Source organism: Neofelis nebulosa, chromosome 5 (genome assembly GCF_028018385.1).
Source record: "Neofelis nebulosa isolate mNeoNeb1 chromosome 5, mNeoNeb1.pri, whole genome shotgun sequence".
Lineage (NCBI taxonomy): Eukaryota > Metazoa > Chordata > Mammalia > Carnivora > Felidae > Neofelis > Neofelis nebulosa.
Genome location: NC_080786.1, coordinates 64,170,939 through 64,189,245, shown reverse-complemented (window position 1 = coordinate 64,189,245; position 18,307 = coordinate 64,170,939). Strand labels below are relative to the sequence as shown.

Genomic DNA, 18,307 nt, shown 5'->3' with positions numbered 1-18,307 from the left:
CGTTCAGTGGAAGCCTAGATTTTGCAGTAGACTTCTACTTGACCTACCTCTCTCTCTCTTTCTTGAATCTCTGTTCATTCCATATGTTGCTGTTTGGATTAATTACTCTAAAAATACCCTTTTAACCACTTACCATCTTACTCATTTTCTAGAGCTCTTACTATGTGTCTGACACACAAAATTCTTTAATTAGACAGAATTTACTATATGCCAAATTATATACTAAATTGTGTGAATCTAGCAACTACTATTTCATGGACAGCTAATCAAAGAATCTCAGTTTACTCTCTTAATGCAAAGACATCTGTCTGTAGTCCAGTTGAGAAGATAAAACATACACAGTGGACAGAATTAGTGACAAAAAGAATATTATAATGTTAGTTCAGAAAAATAACAAGATTTTCATGTATTTTGATAACTGAATACTATAATCTTTGGAAGTGAAAAGAGCTACTGTATATTTTTCCCCCATAAGCCCATCTTTAAATTTAAAATAAAAAAGGTATTTTGGGGTAAATAAACCCACTTTGTATGATCACATTGATTTTATATATTTTTATGTGATTTCTGAAAAAGTTATAGTAATATTTTAATTGTAGCCTCTTAAATGTATAGTAGATATAAATGTGAAAATTAAAAATGTAAAAATAGTAAGAGAAAAAAGCTATAACTATAATACTAAAAAAGATAAACGAGGCCATATATGCAAGGGCATAACCACATAACAGAATTTTGATGGACTTGCCTGTATACATTTTTTTTTTAAGATTCTCATTACAAAAAAACATAAAAAACAAGGTAAAAATGCAAGTAACTAATTTAGGAAAAATATTTTATATATGATGAGAAAGAATTTAGAAGCCTTTAGAGAGGAAGAGTTTTTAGAAATAATAATAGAAATAATATGGCATAATAGAAATAATATGGAACTAAAAGAAGGATTGAGTTAAGAATGAGGCAGCAATTAGCAAAGTAAGAATTATCAATTACCTGTAAAGATGTTCTTAAAATATAATCATACCAACAATATAAATGCAAAACAGAACAAGAATTAGATACCATTTTTTAAACTTAGAGATTGGCAGAGATTTTTTTTAAATGATATGCCCAAAATGGACACTCATACCCCCTGCTTATGGAAATGAAGATTGGAGGCTGGTACTCTATCTTTACTCAAGGGCATTTGGGATACATACAGATAAACATTCACACACACGCGCGCACACACACACACACACACACACACACACACACACAGATAGATAGATATACAGGAATGTGTCCTAAATAAATATTTGGGTAACTGTATAAAGATGTATGTAGAAGGTAACCAATGGGGAATTGCTTAAGTAAATCCATTAAAGGACAGTGTGAAAGGACACATCAGCCAGTTAAAATGATGTAGATTTATATTTATAGTGCAAAAACATTAACTTATATAATGGGATTTTTTTAAAGCCTTTTAAAAATACTATGATTAGATAAAATACATTTTCATTTTTGGCAAATAAAAAAGGAAGAAAAAGGAAATAAAAGAAAAAATGTATCTATTGTCTATTTAAATGATGGGGATGTCTAGGATACCAATGGTGTCGAAGATATTTGTATCTGGGTAGTAATTTCACTAATTTAACTTTTAAAGCATTTTTTTCTTTCTTATGTCTGCTTCTTTTTTCTTCTAAACTTTCTCTTACGTTGAACATCAGAGCCACTTCTGTTTCTTCTTTTTTTAATTGCTCCCCATTGGGCTGTCTTTGCTCCTCAAAGACAGTCAACAATCTGAGGCAAGGACTGTGTTTGCATCTCTGTGGCCTCAGTGCCAGGAAGGTGCTGAGCATACGAAGCTGATAGAATAATTGGACTGTAAATGAAAATGATTATTATTTCTACAGACCTGGTTGCTAATAATGTCGGTACAAAGCAGATGGCTGCAGGTACTTTGAGAGTTCATTTTATTTGTGGACTAAAAGTTCGACAGGAAGTGATAAGATGATTCAAGTAGGAATATCTCTGTGTTCCTAAAGGACTTCTACGTCATCAAGAATCTAGCTTTTTAGCAATGACCCCATATTGCCATAAGCTTCAGCAGATAACAAGTGGAGAATGATAGCTGTTTTAATGCTGTCTGCAGAGAGTTTTTTTGTTTGGTCAGGGCCCTGGTTCCAAATTAAACGAAAGCATTAATGTAGCTTTGGAACCACCACCTTCAGGAATCACTTGCAATAGTACAAGCTGAGTCAGTCACACCCAACTATTTATCACTTCTTCTGTCAGATGGGCCAGATAGGAGAGTTGGTTTTCTTGTGAGAGTGAATTGTTAAAATCTGGATGTTTATTTAGAAATTGGTTGGAAGAAAGAGAGGAGTGGTCAAGCAGGGATTCACTTATTTTTACCCATTTCCTAATGCTGCAGTTTTTTAAGTTGGAAACAAAATTAGTCGTCTTTTATTTTGCTGGATCCCCAGGAAGTTAATTGACTTTCCCAGGGCCTCAAAGCTCATTAATGGATGAATGCAGAGTCAGAATGCAGGCATCCTGAAATGTGACAATTTAGCTTGGCCTGAAGTTCTGTGAAAGGCACTGGAAGTTTGTTGTTATTGTTTTTAAATAAGCAGACCTGCAGTCCATTTTCCAATAGGCACTGGAAGAAAGCAGGAAGCCCGTTTGCATCTGCATGGCGTGAACAGGAGATTTCGTATTCTTGGGAATCAGTTGCTGCCTGCCAGTTCTCACCCTGGCCAGCTGCTCCTCCCACGAAGACAGCTGTGGTTGCTGGGAATCAAGAGTCTGCAAGTGTATATATTCATTTATTCAGTCACCATTCATTTGTTCATCCTACAAATATATATCAAGCACTTGCTAGACAAAAGGGACTCTTGTAGACACTTAGGATATATCCATGAACAAAACTAAAGAAAGCCCCTACTTACGTGTAGCTTACACTCCTGCTACAGACCATAGAAAATAAATATAGTTAGTAAGAAAAGTGTAGAGAGTACTGGAAGCTGACAAGAACCTAGTAGAGCAGGGAAAGGTTGATGGGGTTGCATCCAGAGGAAGTCCCATTGTAGAGGACTCAAGGAGGTGTGTTCCAAGCCTGGTGGTTTCCAAGAATAACAATGGGAGCAGTGTGATCAGAAACCTGGGAGATGAGACCTGGAGCCACATCATGCAAGGCCTTACCGACCATTGGAAAGATATCAGCTTTTACTCTGAGTGAGGTTGGGGGGGGGGGGGCACTGGAGGGTTTTGAAAGTAGAGGAGGGATGGAATATGAGCCACGTAGTTAAGGGGTCTCTCCCATTTCTGGGTTGAGACTAGACCAGATGGAGGCCAGAGTAGAATCAGGGAGGCCAATTAGGAGACTGTTTTAGCAAGCGAATCCCCTTCCTGAGGTTGGCAAAGGGAGATCTGCAAATAGTGGTCTCTCCCAAACCCAGGCACCAAGGGAGGGCCAGGCCTTCACATTCCATTTGACCACCTGCAATTAAGTAGGACCCACATTCTGCTTGGAAGACAGAGAGCCTAGCAGGGACCATCCCCACTAGTAATCGTCCATTAGCTTCTGTGTTACTGGGGAAAAAAATACCAAGCCATGAAATGCTTACGAGGATGAGGCCATCTTCTTTTTCTAGTTGTGCTCTTTCTATTTGGTAACAAACTCAGGGGGAACTTGGAAAAGTAAAGGCAGAATAGAAACATAATGGGAAATTAATACCAGAGTACAATGTTGGTGGGACCTTGGTTATAGAATGTGATTGTGTATCATTATTCCAAGGGCTCTGACTCACTAAATTTGAGCCATTCTGTGTTAATAATAACAGTGGCAGATAATATTTATTGCTTGCTTCTCATATGCCAAATTTTATGGTTTTGGGTTTTTTGTTGTTGTTTTTTTTGCATTATCATATTATTTTATTAGATCTTTACAACTACTCTATACTTTAGATCTATCATTATCCCCACTTTACCGATAAGGAAATTTGGCTCAGAGAAGTTAAGAAATTTACCCCAGGTCTTACAGCTGGTGAGTGATAAAGCCAGTGTGCTAGCTAACCCCAAGCTCTCGTATGCTAGAATCAAGCCCTTGAGCTTTACATTCTTTTAAGTTGTAAAAAATAATTCTGATATCAAAAGTTGGTGTTCCAAATAGGATTGACGCTTTGGGTTTATTTTGACTTCATCTTTAACCTCCATTCCTCAGTTCCCCAATTTTCAAAGAGGGTAGCAGGACCAGTTAGCTACTAATAAGACTGATGTGGAAGTCTAAGAAATATGCCTTGAGGAGTACCTTAAGACTTTTGGGAATGTTTTAGCAAACAATTGCAAAGATCACAGATAGTTGACTCTTTGGACTAATGGCATTCTGTTAGGATTACATTTATATAAAAATGTTATTGTGAATTATATAGAGACGTAACCTGTAGCAACCAAAGCAGCACTTTTTTAAGAGAAAGAGAGAGAGAGAGAGAGCACAAGTGTGAGTGGGGAGGGGCAGCAAGTGAGAATCCCAAGCAGGCTTCATGCTGTCAGCACAGAGCCCAATTTAGGGCTCAAACTCATCAACCATGAGATCATGACGTGAGCCGAAATCAAGAGTCAGATGCTGAACTGACTGAGCCACCCAAGCTTCCCAAAAGCAGCACTTTCTAACATGCATTCCCAGTATCCAGACTACAGGAAATATTCCCCAGTTATTTCTTTTGTTGTGGCTAGAGGTTTTGCACATATCCTACCAGCCAACACATGTGCTGTTTTAGGTGTCTGATTGAATTATAATCTGTGCGAATTCTATCAGTCTTGTTGTAGAGATAAACTCTTGTTTAGTACCAGCTCTTTGAGGAAATACAGCTACTTCTGATAATGGCTAAGTAATTCTCCTTTATCAACCGCTCAGGGCCTGAACCGGAAATCAAAAAAGGGAGCTCTTTCAATAAAGATTCTGATCTCTTGGAAACAAGCAAGCTCTGTCACACAGCACGGCCGTCTCATTCCACCCCATCTCAGTGATGAGAAGCTCTCCATTTTGCTGCACACCATTCGGGCACTGGGACTGAGGGACAAGTACCATCTATTAGGGGTACTAATACTCTAACCTTAGAAGGCAAAATCATACATATTTTGCTGTCTTCTCATACTACCACAATCCCAGGACTAGAATATCTTATAAACAATGATAAATTTCTTTTTTTTTTAAATAATATTTATTTTTGAGTAGAGGGAGAGAGAGAGAGAGAGAGAGAGAGAGAGAGAGAGAGAGAGAAAGGGAGGAGCAGAGAGAAAGGGAGACAGAGGATCCTAGCAGGCTCTGTACTGTCAGCACGCTCAGGGCTCAAACTCGGGGCTGGAATTCCCCAACGGTGGAGCTGAAGACAGACTCTTAACTGACTGAGCCACCCAGGCACCCCAAAAGCAATAATATCCGATTAGTTTCCAAAATGTAAGGTGGTCAAGTAAGACAGCAGATTACTGTACTGAAATGTCTCAGTAAGCCATTCATTAGATTGCAACAGTATAGCCTTGCAGAGCTAAGAGTTCAAAAACTATATATGCATTGAGGGGACAAACATTGCCACCGTTGGCTGAAACCTGATCTGGAATCCAGAGACCTGGGTTCTGGTATTGGCAGAGGCAGCATCTCTGACATCTGGTTTCTTCCATATAAAAATGGTAACTTTAGAGTAATAGGCCTGGGTTTTCAAACTGGCAGCCCAGAGGCTAAGTACTGTCTGGGTGAATGTATTTAGTTTTAGTCACATAAGATGGCGGTGTTTTAGTTATGGCAACATTAGAAAAAATCAATTTCTTGCAAAAGTCTGGATTCCTTAAAAAGTTTTGAAAACCAGGATGATTTGAAAATGCTGGGCCTGAAACCCCCAATAGCAGCAGTGTGTTATAACTGTTTGGGGAGCACACGCCTGCTCCAATTTGTACCAGAAATTCCACCACTCCCAGGTGACTTCCATACATGCTAAACTTCACATATTGATGTTAGTTGCCTAGCTCCTGCATAAGATCATCTGTAAATAAGATATTGAGATGAACCAATGAGAGATCCTTTCTAGAATCTGCAGTGATGTTGGCCACAGCCTCTAGACCTAGGTCTGCTAGAGTTTACATTTGCTGTAGCATCTTGCCTGGCAAAAAGATCATGCCCATTGACATTTTTGGTTGTTGTAAAGTATAAATATGAAATGCTGCAGATAGCATTATTAAAAATTCAGCCACCTGTAGCTGAGTCCTTTGAATAATTAATATTTCTCCTTTTTGAGTTCTATGCATCAGAAATGAGGCTTTATTTTTCTTTTCTTTCCTTTTTTAATTTTTTTTTTGATTGTTTTAATCAGTATTTGTCACTTGTATAACTAAAGAACTCCTTTCTTCATATATATAGAGCCTAGGTCATTTGTCTGGAGAAGTAATTGAATCTTATTATTTGTGAGTAGAAATTTTTGAAAGGCTAACTTTGGTAATTCTAGAAGGAGTGCCTGAAATATTAGGAGGAATGATTGTAAACAGGCTTCCAGTCTCAGAGCTGTCCTATTGCAGGACCTATAGAGATATGTTACTTAGTTACAAACACAGAGTTAAAGTCATACCTAATTTGATACTTTGCAACAGGGCCTGAGATCAGCTTTAAAAGAGCCATTTTTATGAACCGATGGGTGATTCTGTGACAAGAATGTACAAATGATTTCTTCTTTTATCCCAATGAATTTCATTTGAAATGTGCTTAAACTTCTTTTCACCTGAGCAGAAGGAAAACTTATGTGTCCCCAGAGTTATTCTGCCACTGGTCTAAACAAACCTTCTGGTTCCTTTTCTAGATAAATTCTGAACCAAAGTCTGTGTCTCATTAACCTAAATGCTTCTCAAAATCCTCAACTATCAAGCTGCTTAATCATAAATCTTCTGAGGCTAGTATTTTCTCTTCTTTTCCTGTTTTTACTTGTCTGAAAGCTTGCTTTCCCATCCCTTCCCCAAATTCTTCTATTTGGCTGTAACATTCTGACCAGCAGCATTGAGCATTTCTTAACAGCCTTAATAAGGTTAGTTTCTGTGAGCAGAATGGACACGTAATGGTTTACTCCTAACAGGAAAAATTCCCCAGCTGAGCTTGCATACATACTGAGAAACTTGAGCACCAGAAACCAAATACAAGATGCAACTAACTTTGTTTATTCCCTGAATGCTTCTATGCCAACTCTGAGGCTCTCTCTCCCTAGACATGGTAACCATTGAGCCCTTGTAGTGGGCCTATCCTTTCCACAGGCTTCTTGTCGCTAAAAGTACCAGTTGGCTCCATATATTCAAACTCGCATTGTCGTTCTCAAGATATAAAGTCGTTCATTATCCAGAAACTACATTGACAAAGTTTGAGAGACTTCACGTCCTTGGGACTCAATTTTTTGTCTTTGCAAAACTTAGAATTTGTAGTTCAAGCACTTGTTCTGAAGTCTAAAAATATAATGTAGAAGGAATTTTTCTTTTCAAATACATGCTAGTTTAAAAATGAATGCATTTCCAAATTTGAAATTCCCACCAGTTTTACTTTACTTTTACGTAAGTTGGCTTAAATGGTAAGCACGTTCATATGTAGACCTGCCAATTTCTGTACTTACATACACGTGTATTTTATATTGTGGGACTTTAAACTACCTCTGACAAGTGAGACAGCATTCTATAAACAAAGTACTGGTTTTGTTTACACCTTCATAAATCATGCAGATGAGATCTGTGGCTATTCCCAGCCACACATGATAAAAATATCCTGTGCCTTTCTGATGTTTCTGGACCTTCAAGGTCAAGATACTTATCCTCTGCAGAGCTGTGAATTCTTGGGAGTTTATCTTTCCTACCCATTTCTTAGAATGCCCCTTCAGTTGCTCAGTACAAACTTCTCTCATTTCAATTTTTTTTTTTTTTTTAAGTTTATTTCTTTTGAGAGAGAGAGAGAGAGGCAGAATCCCAAGCAGAGCCTGATGCGGGTCTTGAACTCATGAACTATGAGATCCTGACCTGAGCCAAAATCAAGAGTCAGTCACTTAACTGGCTGAGCCACCCTGGTGCTCCAGAACTTCTCTCATTTTAGACAGACCTTAAGCATCCTGCTCCCTCGTCTTCCTCTCCCTGCCTCTTTCTCCTCCTTTTACTATAAAAGAGAAGGATCTGTTAATAGTTATTCTTGTGAGTGACTGACTAGTGATATGTGAGGGGAACAAGTTGAGGTGTTTGGGGCTAGTGCCTGCAATTCTAAAATATCATAAAGCATTGTTTCTTCTATAGGATCTTAAAACCAGTTAACTAGCAGACCAGTGAATACTGTAGGGACCCCAGAAATCATCCTAAGCTTCTTAAGTTGGTTCTGAGGATAAACCTTTTAAAAGTATTTCAGAGGTGATTAGGATTGGAAAGTGCAGGTTAGAAGTGACCACAGGGGCGCCTGGGTGGCTCAGTTGGTTAGGCGTCCAACTTCAGCTCAGGTCATGATCTCGCGTTCATGGGTTCGAGCCCCGCATCGGGCTCTGTGCTGACAGCTCAGAGCCTGGAGCCTGCTTCGGATTCTGTGTCTCCCTCTCTCTCTGCTCCTCCCCTGCTCATGCCCTGTCTCTCTCTGTCTCTCAAAAATAAAATAAAACATTAAAAAAATTTTTTTAAAGAAGTGACCACAGCAGGTGACTCCATATTGAAGGCCCCTCCTGATTGAGGTGAGCTCAGGGCTGGCTCAGGCAGTGCTTCTGAAATTCCTTCTGGGCTCAGCTGAGACCTAAGACCTTTTGCTTAAATATTGTCCTGGAGAGGGGAAGGCAGAGGAGGGCATAATAAGTGCCTCCTCCCCCCACAGCCTCTAAGAGAAAACAGAAATATAAGACAACTGACAAAAATACATGACAAACAACCATGTAAGTTGTGACATATGTTAGAACTTTGTGTTTTTTTGTTGTTCTTTTTTAAAGGGCACCCGGGTGACTCAGTTGAACATCTGACATCGGCTTAGGTCATGATCTCATGGCTCATGGGTTCCAGCCCTGTGTTGGGCTCTGTGCCAACAGCTCAGAGCCTGGAACCTGCCTTGGATTCAGTGTCTTCCTCTCTCTTCCCCTCCCCCACTCTCGCTCTCTCTCTCTCAAAAATAAGTAAACATTAAAAACAAACTCTTTGTTTTTAAAAGTTAACCTTTTTAGTGTCGGTAACAATAACTACGTGTCCAAATAATCCAGGCAACACTTTCCCCCTTTTATTATTATTATTTTTTTAATGTTTTATTTATTTTTGAGAGAGAGTGACAGAGACAGAGTGAGAGCAGGGGATGGGCAGAGAGAAAGAGAGAGAGAGAGAGAGAAAGAGAGAGAGAGAAAATCTGAAGCAGATTCCAGGCTCCGAGCTGTCAGCACAGAGCCTGATGCAGGGCATGAACTCATTAACTGTGAGATCATGACCTGAGCCAAAGTCAGAGGCTTAACTAACTGAGCCACCCAGGCACCCCAACCCCTTCCCTCTTAATTGGGTCTCACTTCACCATATTGTTTCTTAAATATCTAGTCAGTGACACGGTTCCAGGTCCAGGCCCCTTCCTGCCTGAGCTTAGTTCTGTTCTCACCTTCAACCCAGCTTCTCTTCTCTTTTCCCAAGTGACACACAGGTGTATTCTATTTTCTGACCCAGTTATTTCGGTGGTGTGGAAAGAGCATTTCAAATGTACCATTCCTTCTAAACCTTTCCCTCTACCTCTTCAGCCTCAAATAAAAAGATCCGACATCCTGGAACGCACCACTGTTTTTTTCTTGCCATGTGATACAAGCTTTAAAAAAAGCCATGTGTTCTTTGTGCTCTTTTGCTAATAGAGGTTATAGAAATGCATGTGCCCCATGCTCTGTCAGCCATTTGAAGTGGATCTTGGGAAGCTATTGATACCATCTTCCAAGCTGGAAACTCTTCCTGGTTGCTCGGTTTTAAAAATGCAGACAGACCAACAGATAAAAAGTAATAAGTATAGTTTAAGATTTGGGACTGCTAGGACCTTTACACTCATAAACACATTTAGTGTTCACACCAAACATTTTGCTTTATTTTATTTTAGTTTAGTTTAGTTTAGTTTGTTTTGTTTTGTTTTATTCTATTTTATTTTATTTTAGTTTAGTTTAGTTTAGTTTAGTTTATTGTTTTATGTTGCATTTTATAGTGATGGTGGTGGGGTGCTGAGCCCAGGGTGGTTAGAGAACATACATGCCCAGGGTCACATAACTAGTACTTGAGAGAGCACCATTCTTTCAACACTCTCTGCTTACTTAATGAGTAGATAGTCCATGGATAAGGCTGCAGACCATTACTAAGCTTCATTTCTAAGTGAATAAGGAAAAGGGAATTGAGGAAATGGCGTATTAATGAATCAGTAGCTGCAAATCACCAAACCCAGCACCCGGCACGTGGCAAATTCTCAGTTAATGTTAGCAAGTATTGTTGCCCCAGTGTCAACTCTTCAAGAACTTTCTTTGGGGGAAAATATTAATGATCCATTATTTCTTTCTTGTGAGATGTGAAGTTATTGACTTATTGCTGCTGGGCTTGGCATGTTGAGCCCTGTTTCTGTTTATTAATGTGATGAGGTTCCTTGTGATGAGGGAGGGTCCCTGCTGCGTGGTGGCAGTAATTATCAGTGTCATTGTGTGGCTGCAGGAACCAGTTGCTAGCAAATGCTGGTTTCTTCCTTTCTTTCTCTTTTTTTTTTTAAATCCCATTACATAATTTAACAATCATTTCATTCCATAGTGAGATGAAAAGAATTCAGCAGCCTTCAGCTAGAGCTGAATAGCGAAGCAAATTATAGAAATCACTGACATTAGTGCCTGGCTAGAGCAGGATTGTTTCCTACTGAATATTTGAAAGTATTTTGTCCAATCTAATTTTAAAAGACTAGAGTCACTGGGCTTCCACTGCTTTCCTTGGGAACTATAATTTCGTGGCCTAATAGAGCTCAGCGGTGGGACATTTTCTCCTGCTGATATGGGAGCAATGGAAGGATTCATAGGAGGTCTGGTCACTGTGTTTGTCAAAATGAGATTTGAGAAGAGAAAGGAGCACAAACATATTCAGCTCACTTGAGAAAATATTTCAACCCAAGGATGTTTCTTCAGTCTATCCTGCCACCATTGAACCATGGTTTGCTACACAATGGGATTTTTCTTTAACTTTGTATTGCAGAGAATCCCCCAAATACACAATAGTAAAGAGAACAATGTAATGGACACTCGTATGCGCAACACTAGTCCCCAAACCATCAATCATTGACCAATCCTGCCCATCCATATGCTTACCCACTTCTTCCCTTCTATTATTTTGAAACATATCTTTTCATTATATCTCTTTTTCTAAGTTCTGATAAAAATATATAACATAAAATTTAACATTTTAACCATTTTAAAATATATAATTTAGTGGCATTAAGTACATAGTATTGTCCAACCATTACCACTATCTAGTTCCAGAACTTTGTCATGACTCCAAAAGGAAACCATTGGCAACCACTAATCTTTTTGTTTCTAGGGATTTGCCTATTCTGGATATTTCATATAAGTGGGTTTATACAATATAGAGCCTTTTTGGTCCTTCTCTCAGTTAGTATAATCTTTTCTTTTTTTTTTTTTTTTTTAATTTTTTTTTTTCAACGTTTTTTATTTATTTTTGGGACAGAGAGAAACAGAGCATGAACGGGGGAGGGGCAGAGAGAGGGAGACACAGAATCGGAAACAGGCTCCAGACTCCGAGCCATCAGCCCAGAGCCTGACGCGGGGCTCGAACTCACGGACCGCGAGATCCTGACCTGGCTGAAGTCGGACGCTTAACCGACTGCGCCACCCAGGCGCCCCAGTATAATCTTTTCAAGATTCAGCCATGTTGTATCAGGCATCAGTACTTCTTTCCTTTTCATAGCAAAATAATACTTTATTATAGGATATACCACATTTTGTTTATTCATCCAATGGTGGACATTTTCGTTACTTCCACCTTTTGTCTATTGTGAATAGTGCTGCTTTGGACATTCTTTTTTTTTAAATTTTTTTTTTTTCAACGTTTTTTATTTATTTTTGGGACAGAGAGAGACAGAGCATGAACGGGGGAGGGGCAGAGAGAGGGAGACACAGAATCGGAAACAGGCTCCAGGCTCCGAGCCATCAGCCCAGAGCCTGACGCGGGGCTCGAACTCACGGACCGCGAGATCCTGACCTGGCTGAAGTCGGACGCTTAACCGACTGTGCCACCCCGGCGCCCCAGTATAATCTTTTCAAGATTCAGCCATGTTGTATCAGGCATCAGTACTTCTTTCCTTTTCATAGCAAAATAATACTTTATTATAGGATATACCACATTTTGTTTATTCATCCAATGGTGGACATTTTCGTTACTTCCACCTTTTGTCTATTGTGAATAGTGCTGCTTTGGACATTCTGATGCAAGTTTTTGTTTGAATACTTGGTTTTCAATTCTTTTGAGTATATACCTAGAATTGGAATTACTAGGTCATATGGCAATTCTATGTTAACTTAATGTGTGTGAAACCATTAAACTGTTTGTGACTGCAACATTTTACATTCCCTCCAGCTGTATATGAGGGCTCCAATTTCTCACATCCTTGCCAACATTTGTTATTTTCTGACTTATTAAAAAAATTATAACCATCCTAGTGGGTATAAAGTGGTATCTTATTGTTTTGATTTACAACTTCCTAATGACTGTTGATGATAAACATCTTGGCATGTGATTGCAGGTTATTTGTATATCTTCTTTGAAGAAATGTCTATTCAAGTGTTTTGCCCATTTTTAAATTATGTTGTTTATTTTTTTGTTGTTGATCTGTTCTTTATATATTCTGGATACTAGACTCTTATTAGATATATGATTTACAAATATTTTTTCCATTCTGGGAGTTTTCTTTTCACTCTCTTGTTTATATCCTTTGATGCATAGAAGTTTTTAATTTTAATGTAATCCAATTTATCTGTGTTTGCTTTTGTTGTTTGTGCTTTTATTGTCATAGCTAGAAACCATTGCCAAGTCCAAGGTCATGGAAATTTACCCCTGTATTCTCTCCTCAGAGTTTTATAGTTTTAGTTCTTATATTTAGGTCTTTGATCCATTTTGAGATAATTTTTGTATAGTATGAGGTCAGGGTTCAACATCATTCTTTTACATGTGGATATTCAGTTGTCCCAGCAGCATTTATAGAAAAGACCATCATATCATTTTATCCATAATATTTCAGTATGTTTCACTAAAAGATAAGAATTTTTTACATAACAACAGTACCATTATCACACTTTTAAAAAAACCTCATATTTCCTTAGTATCATCAAATATCTAGTCTGTATGCAAAGCTTTAATTGCCTCAACAATTTTAACAGCTTTTTAAAAAAAATCATATTTAGATAAGTTGCATCCTTTGCACATTGTTGGTATATCTTTTTTAATGGTTTTAAGTCTATAGATATCCCCTCCATCTCCTTTTTACCTTCTTGCAATTTCCTTGTTAAAGCAAATGGGTCATTTGCCCAATGGAGTTTTCTATTCTAGGTTTTCTTGATTGTGTCCCCATGAGGTAACATGTTCCTCAGTACTCTGAATTTTTTGTAATTTGGCAGTTGGAACTAAACACTTGATCAGATTCTCGGTTTTTTGTTTGTTTGCTGTTGTTTGTTTTTGGCAAGGCTACTTCTTAGGTGATGTTGTTATTCTAATCAAGAGGCAAATCCTGTCTGGTTACTTCTTATTTATTTATTGATTGATTGATTGATTGATTGATTTTAGTGTTAGCAGCCATTGATAATCAGTGCTTAAATTTTTTATTTAGGGGCTATGAAATAGTAATATTCTAATTCTCTTGTGTCCTCTTCATTTATTGCATGGAATGCCTGCTGTTTATGAAAAGAAAATTTACCTCTTAAGTACTTAATTATCCAGTGGTAAAACTTGTCTAAGATTGGCAGTATAAACTCTTGATTCTTTCCCTTTATTTACCAGTCTCAAAATAAGACAGAGCCAGTTATATATATTCTTTTTGAGGGTTGTTTATTAATGCATTTAGTTAGGCACATTTAATGTGTTTCAAACCGTTGCAGGTGTTACTTTTATTGATGCTCAAATCATCCCATAGTTGGCCAGTGAGAACCTCTTCAAGTTGATTCTTGAGTTCTTTCTAACATGATCTTGTGGTCTCCTATAGCTTCCTGGCTATCATATATGACAACTCTGCAACTCTTTTTAGGTTGCAGTGTGAGCTACTGTGGCACTTCTCAAATTTCCTTACAGAAACTTCTAATAGGTCTCTTTACTTCCCTTGGCAGTCTGGAGAAGATGGTAGCATTTCCTGCCATTTGTGGAATCATAAGACAAGTCAGAAGACGCACTGGAAACTCATTCATGAAACTCATTTCAGAGTTTTACTGAGTTTCTATTAGGCAACCATGGTGTTGATGTTGGGAATGGACATTTGGACAAAGCCAAAACCATCAATGTGATTTCTTATGGATCCATTTTAGTTCTGTTTCTAGTGTCTAGTCAGAGATTGATTGCTAGTTATTCTGAATTCTTTTCATATAATTACAAAAATATATATAAGTACTTAATAAGATGACATTTGTAGAAGACCTCTTTTAGTTTTAAGAAAAGGGAGAAAATATGGAAATGGATATGTTTCCTCAACCTAGAAAATGAGTGTAAAATCAGATGGATTGTTTTCCCTCTTCTAGTCTTTATTTCTCTATTAAATAAGGGAGAGGATTATTTTCTGCCTATTCGATAAAGTTGCTGAGTGCTGTAATGAATTTATATTTATAGAGAACTTGAAGCTTTTTGGATGAAAGGTGCTAAATTAAGGCTTATTGTTTATTGAATTTATTTGATGTGTCTAACCTCCCGGGAACATTTGCTGAAGTTAATTAAAAACAGATAGTCCGCACTCTGACAGCTTACAGAGCCACTTACAAACCAATAGCATAAACAGCCTACACTTTATTGTCCTAATGTTGGACTGCCTAGAAAACCATAGCTCTTTCAGACAGGAGAATGATCCGCTTTTGTAGGGGAGATGAGATCAATTGCTGGATAAAACTGCAGAGATATTCTCAAATACATCTGCCCTCGTTTTTAAAAATACTTAGAATATGGAGATTTTCCTCAATTTCCAACTATAATTTTCAGATTGGAAAATTAAAAATAATCTTTCTTTTCCATCATTTTGGAAAGAAATTAAGATATAGGTTTATGTTTTATATATTGTCTTACGATCACTTGTTCCTTACAGGAATGGCATTCTAAAGCAGCCAACTGGAATGACTTATGCTGTCTTAACCCAGTGGAAGCTGTGAAGTATAATTATAATTATGGTATGTTTGCTTCCTTTGCCAGTTGGTGATGGAGTTTTGTGGTGCTGGCTCTGTCACTGACCTGATCAAGAACACAAAAGGTAACACGTTGAAGGAAGAGTGGATCGCGTACATCTGCAGGGAGATCTTACGAGTAAGTGACAACATGGAGTATCTTGGGAGGTGTTGAACTTTGTACCAACCTTCCACTGACATTCACAAAAGTATTGTAGAGCTTTCTAAAGCTTTATTCTAACAATGATGGCAGTGGTGGTGGTTTTGTGGTCTGCTCCAATAGAAGGGAGAGTCATTCTGATCAGGCCATGTGAACTCTCATTTGGGGGGTTAACATTGGTTGACTTTCCTTAACCATTTCCAATGGTGTTTTCAATTAGAAATATGATTTTAGATCATAGAGATAAAGGTTTCACTTAGGAAATGAATTTTTTAGAGCTTTTTCGATTACTTGAATTTTCCATTTATGAAAATAGTTTATGAATTGCATGACCTTAACCATTCCAGCATTTATAACCTCGTCTAACTGATTTTAAATGAAAAAAAAATTCTTTGAGATGTTGTCACTTAAATCAATCAAAATATCTGGATAAGACTATGTATATTTGTCCAGTTTTGCCCACTAATCTCAGTCAGGCAATCTGGACAATAATATCATATGTACTGAGCTCAATTCAGAAGAAGGTAATCGGTCAGGGTTCAGTCAGACTAGTTTATTTATCTCTTGCTAGTAAAATGGAGTCTATTGTACATTTACTGAGCATTATTACTAGATCTGCTTCACAATCATAATTTATTTATAAGCTCTGCCTTCTTAATCTAAGGGAATAAAAGTTAAAACTATTTTCATGATGTGCCCAAGATACACTTTTGAGAGACAGATTATGTGCTGTGAATGGATGGATGGGTGGGTGGATAGAAGACATTAAGAAATTGAAACCACATTAGGAGAAAGAAAGAAAGAAAGAAAGAAAGAAAGAAAGAAAGAAAGAAAGAAAGAAAGAAAGAAAGAAAGAAAGAAAGAGAGGGAGAAAGGAAGAAAGAAAGAAAGAAAATGGACTCATAAAAATAACATTTGTGATAGCATATACTTAGAAATAAATTTATAGAAAGATGTGAATGACTTATACACTGTAAACTACAAAATATTAGTGAGAGAAATTAAAGAAGACTTTAATAAATGGAGGTATATACCATTTCACAGATAAGAATATTGAATATTGTAAAGATGTTATTTCTTACCGGTTTGATCCGTGGTTTCATTGAACTCCCTATCAAAATTTCTCTAGGTGTATCTGTGGATATTTATGAGCTTTATTTTTTAAACAATTACTTATTTATTTTGAGAGAGAGAGAGAGAGAGAGAGAGTGCAAGCAGGGAAGGTGCAGAGAGAGAGAGAAAATCCCAAATAAGGTCTGAGCTGTCAGTGCAGAGGCCAACGTGGGGCTCGAAACCACGAATCATGAGATCATGACCTGGGCCGAAATTAAGAGTCAGACGGTCAACTGACTGAGCCACCCAGGCACCCCTTGACAAGCTGAATTTTAAAACATTAAATGGAAATGCAAAGTGCCAAGAATAGCCAAGGCAATCTTGAAGAAGAAGAACAAAGCTGAACGAGTTATGGTGCCAGTTATCAAGACTTATTATGAAGCTACTGAGTAGATAAGACAGAATGAGGTATCGTCACACAAATACACAGATGGCCAAAGGAACAGGATAAATATTCAGAAACAGATGCACTTCATATGGACCCCTGATTTATGACAAAGGAAGTGCTGCGGTGCATGGGGGAAGGGTGCCCTTATCAGTAAATAGTGCTTGGTTAATTGAATAGTCGTGTGGAAATATGTAACTTGATACCTACTTTATATCCTGCTTAAAAATTAATTCCACCTGGATTAGAGACATAAAGGTGAAAAACACAAAAAATAAAGCTCTTAAGAGCAAACATAGGATAAGCTCTCCATGGCTTGGGGTGGGCAAAAGGACACAAAACAAAATTTGAGTGGGATACAAGGAGGTATGGCTGCTGCTGTCCTTCAAATCTGACATTTATTTTCAAAGATCAAGGTGCCTTTTTGTCAACTTCATTTGAATTTCTGACTTACAATTTTACTCATTTAGAGAAAGCACGAAAGGTTATTTAGTCTTCGAGACCACCCAGTAGTGCCAAGAATCTGTTGGGTCTTCAGGGCTGGTTCTGCAATATACCTTTCTGTGCTGCTGGGGAACCCTGGGGATCCACCATGTGCTCTCCAGGGTTCTGAAAACAGCAGGATCATCACCTGATGATTCTCCCTCAATGCTCGGGTAGAATGTGTGAAAACTGTTTTCTTCTTTCTTCCAATACGTTCTCCCAAAAGGTACTGGCATTTGGGATAAGGTGACTCATTGGAAGAGACACTCAATCACAAGAAGTTTCAGAGATAACCCTCCATGCATCATACGATGTCATAAAATATGGCATTTGGCTCACTTGTGTGCTCTGGTGCCTGCTTCCAAAAGCTCTGGTAGTGAAGGAGGCCAAGGGATCTTCAGTCCCTCTTTTAAGAATTCATGGGATGTTGGGGCGCCTGGGTGGCTCAGTCGGTTAAGCGTCCGACTTCAGCCAGGTCACGATCTCGCGGTCCGTGAGTTCGAGCCCCGCGTCGGGCTCTGGGCTGATGGCTCGGAGCCTGGAGCCTGTTTCCCATTCTGTGTCTCCCTCTCTCTCCGCCCCTCCCCCGTTCATGCTATGTCTCTCTCTGTCCCAAAAATAAAAATAAAAAACGTTGAAAAAAAAAATTTAAAAGAATTCATGGGATGTTAAGATGCTATAAAACATTTTAATCTGCTTGATGTCCACCTTGAGCTAACCTGACTGATAAGAAAGGTAATTTTTTAGCGCCCAAGCCAGTGCTTCAAACTCTCATGGTTTATGTTTACTGAT

At 38.1% G+C, this 18,307-nt stretch overlaps 1 protein-coding gene across 9 annotated transcripts in view; it reads left to right on the top strand.

Annotated features, from left to right (window-relative positions):
* Positions 1-18,307, top strand: part of TNIK (TRAF2 and NCK interacting kinase) — a 399,936-nt gene that overhangs the window by 249,869 nt on the left and 131,760 nt on the right. For all 9 annotated transcript variants that reach the window (XM_058732385.1, XM_058732383.1, XM_058732381.1 and 6 more), the window contains exon 5: positions 15,403-15,513. In XM_058732385.1, the coding sequence (XP_058588368.1) occupies positions 15,403-15,513 (111 nt within the window). The remainder of the gene's footprint in view (positions 1-15,402; positions 15,514-18,307) is intronic.